The following is an 8738-nucleotide window of genomic DNA, read 5'->3' as shown; positions in this document are numbered from 1 at the left end:
AAAAACCTGTAAATTTGCAAAAAGAATCTAGATCTGTAGTTGCATTGTGAATATAACAAGCACACCCCAACAAAACCAAGCACCAATAGCATCATTGTACAAGTCCTATTTGTACCATACAATTGGATGGACACAACATGAACCAACTCTTATTAAAGATTGCAAGGCATTTTTCACAAATTACATACATATCAATAAATGCATGCACGTGTAAGCACTATTTAAATCAATATTTGTATGCCCTTAGTTCTTCATGGAAGATCAAGCTATCACCCAACCTTGCTTGGTCATACAATAGGATTGATCTTGTTCAATTCTTCAAAGTGACAATCAAGACCGGGTTTCAAGTCCACGTGAGATAAGAAACCCGACAATTCACACAATTAATTCCAACTACAATTATGATACGCATGACATGGACTCCAATCCAAATACATAATTTTTTTCAAAAACACACTCTAACTACTATTATGATATCCATGATGACCTTGGCTCTAGCAACAACTTCACAGTTTCTTACTCTATAAGGATTCTTCAAGCCTTTACCATTCCAACAAAAAGTGCCAACCTCTTACAACAATCTTGATAGAAGCACCAAATCAGTCAAGCCAGTTTTCAATTCATATGTTTAAGATGCACTACTATACTTCCACCTCTTTTGTTTTCCCACCATATCAATTGATGTGGCTCCTCATCCTAAGACAATAAAATACAAGAGGCCAATTCCTCTCATGAGGCGAGATCGCTCACTTTTTAAGGCATTAACCCAGCATATTATTTGTACAGATAACAACAGAAGCAGAGCCGAACTTGCTAGCATGCCATTAAATTCCTGCACTTGCCATTTGTGCTCTAAGATTGCACCCAAGAGGAATAATCAAAGCATCTAATGCATCATTCTGACAAACTATTTGATTCCCACTGACTTCATAAAATCAACAATTCTATCCATTTCAGGCTTCACAAAAGTTTGATCAGGAAAAAGGGAACTCGGGCTATGGGTAGAGTGAGCCCGTACCCTATCATCTTGATATGTCATGGTTGAAAAGGTGCTGTCACACTGATCCACCAGTCAATCTGGAGAACTAGTTTGTGCCACCTTGTCATCAACTCCCTTTCAAAAGCATCAAGTACATACTATCCTCAGCCATAACTGCACTCACTGTCAAGCATATAAATTGCATATATGGAGGCAATGCCTATACAAAATCAGTGGCCTTGTATGTTACACCTCAGTCCCAGTCATGAAATAGCTGACTTTGAGACAACCAGCACAAGGCCATATATTCATTGATCAGTGAGAACCAGGTTTGGCAAGGGTAGTGCCAAACTTGCCTCGGTTAGTTTTAAGTTGTGGAAGGTTGGCCAAAGGCATTAACTTTAAGCTTGACCATATTGTATGGCTGGCTTCCCTTGGCTTGAAGCTAGTCAGTTGGACCCCAAACCACCAATATGAGCTGCCCTTAACCTTCCATTTAAGAAAAAAGCTCAAAGGCTCTTCTTGGAGAAAAAAATACATCACTCGCAAGAAAGCCAGCAACAGCTCCAACAAGTATGCAACAGCTACTAGTGTCTGTGAAAATGGCGCCGCCTTGAGCTATAGTCTCCTTTTGTTTTACCTCTTCTTTCTAGGTACTTAATTGCTGCAATTAGCACACCAATGACTGCCAATGCATAAAAGATTCTGTAGGGAGCTAGGCTTAGTCCAGCTAAGTAGGAATACAAACCAGCAACACCATACGCAAAACTCAAACCACAGTCACTGAGTGGTGCACCCCACAAATGTGGAAGGGGAACCAATGGGATGTTCACATCTAGTTTACTTCCCACAAATCCATGAATAATGATGCTGAATGAAAGAGATGCATCAAGGAGCCATGGTAAAGTCCTGTCCATCCCCAGCCTCTGCAAAAAATATCTGCCTCAGTACAAATTCACTGATTGATACTCTACCACTCAAACCTATAAATTGTGTGGCTAAAAAGAGAATAAAGTTTACTAGTTTTGGTGTTACACCTTACACAGAAATTACAAGAAAATTAGAAATCAAGAGACTTAGGTTGAGTTTCAGCCTTTTTCTCCATAAAGAACAAGAAATGTAAATCTCAAAAAAACAGAGCACCATAGCAAGACTCTCAAAACCATTCCATTAGTACTGCTTTGAACTCCCTCTGCCAGACCTGTTCATGGCCACAACTAAGCATCAGGGCTACTGGATTGGAAACCTCTAGAGGAGTTAACTTTTCATAATTTGCTTGCAGGATTTTGAGTATTCAGCACATTTCATTTCCACACGCTTGATAAGTCTTCTGGCAGCAAGATGGGCAGTCATAACGCAAGTCAAAAGCCTCCCACTAAAGCCCTGTGCCACAGGATCATGTAGATATTCCATTACCCACTAACACCAGAGAGTTGTCAACCAACTCTTGTGTGGCCTCCACTGCACTGAGTCCAACCATGAAGATCTCTCTTCCCATGAGTGAAATAACAGCAACATGTGAGGCCTGATGAGAAGAGTGGACCTTAAATGAAATAATCTCTAATATGCCATCATTGTGAACTGTCAAGCAAAATCCTCCTTTTTAGAATCATCATTGTACAGCTTGTATGAATCATATAGTGATTCCATTCACTAGAGGTCTCCTTGACAAAGCATTTACAGCAACATTTTGTTTCCAGGCGGTATGATCTATGTTAAAGTGAAACATAGATAAGAAATATGCCCATCTCAACTGTCTTTCTCACTATTTTTGTGCTTAACTATAATAAGAAGCTTTTGTGAAAGCCATAGTTCTGTTACTGCAGTTCTTAGCCCTCCTTAGCAACTACTCAACCATCTACTGCCAATCAGAGACATATATTTTCTCCTAGCAAGCATGAGGTACTTGCTTCACACCATAACATGATTTCCGCAAGTACCATAATGTGATTTCCGCAAGTGCAACTCTATGTTCATGCCCCTTAAATCTCAAAGCCAGGTGGCTAAGATACATAAACATCATATTGAATCACTATGTAAGAACGTTGTCTTGACATTCAACTTGCCAATCATAAGGTGCTGCAATAACATCTCGTGGTTTTGGTGCAATTTTTGCATTAAAAGTCACTCTTTCACTACAAGACATGCTTTACAGCAATCAATACCATTAGCCTTTCTTTTGAGTTTGTCACCCACCTTTTACAGTTATTGCACTTACCAAAAGGTAAGTCGCATAACTCCCATGTGCCAATTTTTTAAATAGCATCTAACTCAGATTGCATAGCTGCCTGCTAATACTTACTATCATAAGCATCATTGTGGCACAAGCTTTCCAATGCAAGCTACAATAATTGAAGCGACACCCACTAAATGTGTAAGACACTAGGCCCTAAATACATAGCTGAAGAAAACATAAGAGAACCAAAGGCAAGAACGATATAGCAATGCTATGTATGCATACAACAAAATAGGTATCCAACCTGTACTCCATCAAATGTGCAATCTGGCACACTCCAGCACTATGTAGGGCACGCCTCTGCCCACCCATCCAAGACGAACTTGATCAATCTTTCCTCAGTAACAAACATTCCAACTCTTGCTACTCAAACTACACACTCACACTAGCATGGGCTTGCAGCAACAATCTTGCTATCAACACGCCAAAATCAACCATGATTTACCAAGATCATAATTGTTGCTGAAGACCATGGTTCCTATTTGGGCACCGGACAGGCTGGGCTCACTGATGCCAAAAGCCACGAGTCGTGTCCAATAGGTTATGTGTTGCTTAGGATATATGTGCCACTCTAGTACTACTGATGTACCAATGCATTAATATGATTATCTGCCTATTCTCTATGCAAGCTCTATTGCATTTTATTGTTCTTTTTGAAGTTGTGATTGCGACTTCCATATTCATCATTCTTTCTGAACAATACTGAACTGAGTAAAATCAAGTTAATGGTGCAATCAAGTTAATGCCATTCCGCACCCTATGTTGGGTGTAAGTGACAATCTATGGCTTGTTCTAATGATTAGACTTGGCGACGATGATGATCCAACTTTCCCAAGTGCAGATGAATGTGCGTGTGATCATAGGGCCAACCATTACCTCCGCTCTCTCCCATCATGGGCAACAGCACAAGTGTAAGGGGCAGAATTCGGATCCCCAAAGGTGTTAGGATCTACTACCTCTGCTCATCATGATTCCTTTACACATAAGGAATCTTGATGGGGTAGCATCCCTACTTTTTGGTTGCTTTCGAACCCTCACAACTGTCAAGCAAGCTCAAAGTAGCCGCTTGCATTATATAGTCCTTTATCTTACCCCAAAATTATTCTAGACCAATACGATCATGGTGGTATACTAGCAACAACAACAAATCACCGCCAGACCCTACGCACTTAAGCTTTTCCGAATTCTCCGACAAAGATGGGGAACATCTGGATGCTCATGTTCAGCAATTTGAGGATGTGTATTCCCTCAATTGTCCAAGTCATAGTACCCTGATACAGCGTTTCGGGGCTGTCGAAATGGCAGACCGGCATTTCGGCATCTTGTGGTCCGTTTTAGGGCACTCCAACTCCCGCCACGTCCTCCTCCTCCCATTACCTAAAGCCTAATCATGGCGCCGTATCCATATTGAAGGCACATCACTCCAATCAAGAGATACGAGGGCTCCGGCGGATCAATGAAGTGGCCGTGCAAATATTGTGGATTGGAGAAATTAGGAAGCGTAACGCACGTGAAAGACCACTTGGCATGCATTCCCAACAAAGACATCGGGCCTTATTGACCAAACTACAGTTGCCAGTTGTTCATTGATGTTGATACTTATTATTCAGAAGTTACTAGAGTCTAGAGACTAGTACACAGTGCTCAGTGCTCACTGGACTTTGGAGTTTTGATGGATTATTCACATAACGTAGTTACATGTATCATTGTATCTTGACTTCACTTATAATGCATCTTGATTCTTGTTCCATTGTTCTTGATGTCAGTCTCCACTGTTCTTCATGTCAATCTTCACTGCTCTTTAGATCATAGATGATTCATAATTCATAAATTATAATTCATTTTGTTGTCGTAAGTTTTGAAAATTGAGTCTTAATTGTGTTACGTTGTCTTAAGTTTCAACCATTGAGTCTTGACTCTCCAATCTTCACTCGTGAGTCATGACATGTGTAATGAATCATGATTGCAATCATATGACATGGACTCAAAAGTTTTGCATGAAATTTGGGTACATGTTATTATAGGCATTGATATATTTACATACCGACATAATACTGTATTTATTTTAGTATACAATCCGAAACACCATTTCCCCGTTTCCAAAAATTGGCCGAAACTCCAATTTTTCCCGTTTCCGAAACTCCCCCGCAATATGGTCCAAATCATGTGGCCCCAAAGCAATAAGAGGCAGTATTTGAATCAACATTGTGCAAAGTGACCCAGTCCTAGCTAGCGGAGTAGGAAACTGCTAATCTTGCTACATATGACGAGGCTAAGCAAGCTTCTCTTTATTGGTTACATCAAGATAAGATGATACCTCGAATGGTGAAGAGTATACGGACAATCAAGCAAGGTGACCAGGATGTACAAAACTACACTGCTCAATTCCATACTCTAATACAACAAACTCTCACACACTTGCTCAAGAAATTCATAATTCCTTCTTTGTTCAAGGTTTAAACAAGGATTTGCAATTTGTGAAACCAGCCCGTACGTCTGTTTTATAAGGCAGTGAGCATAAAGTAACATAGCATACTCCTCAATTCAGCAAAGAAAATAAATGACATAGAGAACCTAAGAGCTAGAGTGCTCTTGCACAATAGATGACACCAAATTGGTCCTCAAGGTGAGTGCGCCATACGATATTTCTTTAATATTGAATATGAGCCTTCACAAGAACCACACATATCTGGCTCTTCAATGGACCAAATTCACTCCAATCACTACGTCACCAGTTACTCTCATCAACCTTGACCAACAAGCTTTGAATCTATCTCAATTACACCCTCAAACCAATATGTCTTCAAGCATATAGAGCTGCAATCAATCCCATGTTGACCAGCATACCATTGAAAAATGAATGCATGGTCTCCCATTGCTACCACATTCAATCAATGAATTGAGGAATTTTGTGAGAAAGAGAAGATTTCTTGTGTGTCTTACTCACCTCCCAACCAAATATACCCTCTTCCCACCTTCTAATCGGGTCTCTAGGGCCTGTTTCATGATGCTCCCGACCGGTGTTCCCAAATAGACAAGACCTGGCCAATTTAGCAAGAAATCTAAGGGTATCCCCCGAGCTTCGAACCTTGGCACTTCTTGCCCTTGTCCGAGACACACTAATTAATGGCCGTCTTGGGCTACTTGCCCGGCCGAAGGTTATTATGTCTGACATTCTCTCCCCCTTTCAAAAATCATTGTCCTCAATGATTAGTGATGGGAAGTGTCATCGAATCAGAGTTTCTGATTCCCATGTAGCATCAGTAACTGGTAGACCCTTCCAAGCAACTAGATACTCGTGGAGAGTACGATTACGCAACCGTTTCTCTCTCCGATCTAGTATCTTGTCTGATCCATGGCCAATAACTGAATCCTGTTCCTGCAAAGATACCATACCATCAATTAGATTATCATCACGTGAGATATACTTTCATAATTTGCTAAAATGAAACACTAGATGAACACGGCATCTAGGAGGAAGTTCCAATCAGTAAGCTACATCACTTAGCTTCTGAATAATTTTCCACGGTCCATAATATCTTCGAGATAACTTTGGACATTTGCTAGTCGATAAACTAGACGACTTGGCCGGTACTAGGAAAAAAACTTTTTCTCCTAATTCAAAGATTCTACTTGACATTTTCTTATCTGCAAAATGCTTAGCCCTATCAACAGCTTACTGTAACTTGGCTTCAGCAGTTTTAATATTAGCCTGTATGTCAGTAAGAAATTCTGCCGTAGGGCATTTCTCATCTGACCTTACTGTACTAGGAAAACTTGGATTCATTTCACAATTTATTTCAAAAGGAGACAAACTTGTCGCCTTATGAGATCTGTTGTTATACACAAATTCTAACAAAGACAAATGTGTATCCCAATCTATTTGTTTATCAGATACATATGCTCTCAGCATGTCTTCTAGTATCTGATTGACTCTTTCTGTTTGACCATCTGTTTCTGGGCGATCACCACTTGACATGTTTAAAGACACTTTTAAACAACCAAAGACATGACGCCAAGAATGGCCAATAAACCTGACATCCCTATCAGACACAATGGACGTAGGTAGACCGTGCAACCTAAACACGTGATCAATAAACAAATCTGACTTGTGGAGCTTCCACAGTTTCGCGAGTGGCTATAAAATGAGCCATTTTACTAAAGCGATCCACTATCACTAGGATAGTGTCTTTTTGTCTCTGAGTTCTAGGTAAGCCAACAATGAAATCCATGGAAATACTTTTCCAATTAGATTCTGGAATTTGTAATGGCATTAGCAGACATGGTGGCTTCACTCTTTTTGCTTTATTAACTTGACATTGAAAGCATTGTTGGACACATTGGTAGACATCCTTGGCTAACTTTGGCCACTAAAATGTCCTTCTAACAAGCTGTATAGTCTTATCAATACTAGGATATCGTGCACAAAGCACATCATGGTTATCAAACAAAACTTTCTTTCGTAGTTCCCGTGCACTAGGAACACAGATCTTGCCTTTTCGTTTAAGAAACCCATTCTCAATTGAAAAGTTCTTAAATGAACTTGCCTTATCAAAAATAACAGTAGATAATGAAACAGAAGTATCTGATCCATCCCTAATCAAAGAGTCTTGTTCTATGGCCTGATAAATTTTTGCCATATAAGAGTCCTCTAACTGTGCTTCCTTTATTTCTTGAAGCAATGAGCTTTCTAAAATTGTAAAGCTCATTTGACACATTACACGAGATAATGCATCAGCAACAATATTATCCTTACCCTTCTTGTATAGAATTTCCATATGAAATTCTTGCATCATTTCAGCCCATCGAGCTTGGAGCCCTCGAAGATCTGGTTAACTACAAAAATACTTAAGGGTATAGTGATCTGTATAAACTTTAAAATCTGCACCATATAAATAGTGCTGCCAAACTTTAAGGCAATGAACAATAGCATAAAGCTCTTGTTCATGAATTGGCCAATTCTGTTGGCTTGGGGAAAGCTTCTTGCTTTCAAAAGCTACAGGTCTGCCTTCTTGGCTAAGGACTGCACCTATCGTGATGCTACTTGCATTTGTTTCTAAAACAAATGGTTTCTCAGGATCAACTATCTTGAGAACAGGGGCAGTAGAAATTGCTTGTTTCATAGCCTCAAAACATTCTTGTTGCACTAATGTCCACACATAGGGCACCATATCTTGCAATAAATCTGTCATAGGGGCAGCTATATACAAGTATGCATATATAAATCTCCTATAGAATCCTAACAATCCCAAAAAGGAACGAAGAGTTGTTTCATTTTGGGATGTCAGCCAGCTAAGTATCACAACCACCTTCTTGGGGTCCATCTTGATCCCATTGGCAGATACAATATGACCTAAATATTCTATCTCTGCTAAACATAGAATCGTCTTGTCTGGGTTAGCATAAAGCTTTGCTTCCTACAAAGTTTCAAAGACTGTCACCAAATGTGACTCGTGTTCATGGATACTCTTACTATACACAAGCACATCGTCAATAAAATCTACAACGAACTTGCCCATGTAT

General features: G+C 39.8%; 1 protein-coding gene across 3 annotated transcripts in view; it reads right to left on the bottom strand.

Moving 5' to 3' along the window:
• Positions 1-238: 238 nt before the first annotated feature.
• The window catches only part of LOC148024308 (phosphatidylinositol deacylase), a 94026-nt gene continuing 85526 nt past the window's right edge, over positions 239-8738 (bottom strand). The window contains exon 18 of one of the 3 annotated variants that reach the window (XM_087693932.1): positions 239-1905. In XM_087693932.1, coding sequence (XP_087550058.1) covers positions 1567-1905 — 339 coding nt within the window. In that variant the 3' untranslated portion in view covers positions 239-1566. The remainder of the gene's footprint in view (positions 1906-8738) is intronic. The other 2 variants (XM_087693933.1, XM_087693934.1) reach the window with 2 other exon arrangements.

This window comes from Lygodium microphyllum, chromosome 15 (assembly GCF_053477565.2).
Source record: "Lygodium microphyllum isolate KBCC chromosome 15, Lygodium_microphyllum_v1.1.10, whole genome shotgun sequence".
NCBI classification, from domain to species: domain Eukaryota; kingdom Viridiplantae; phylum Streptophyta; class Polypodiopsida; order Schizaeales; family Lygodiaceae; genus Lygodium; species Lygodium microphyllum.
The sequence above is the reverse complement of the archived record's forward strand: the minus strand, read 5'-3'. Positions and strand labels throughout refer to the sequence as shown.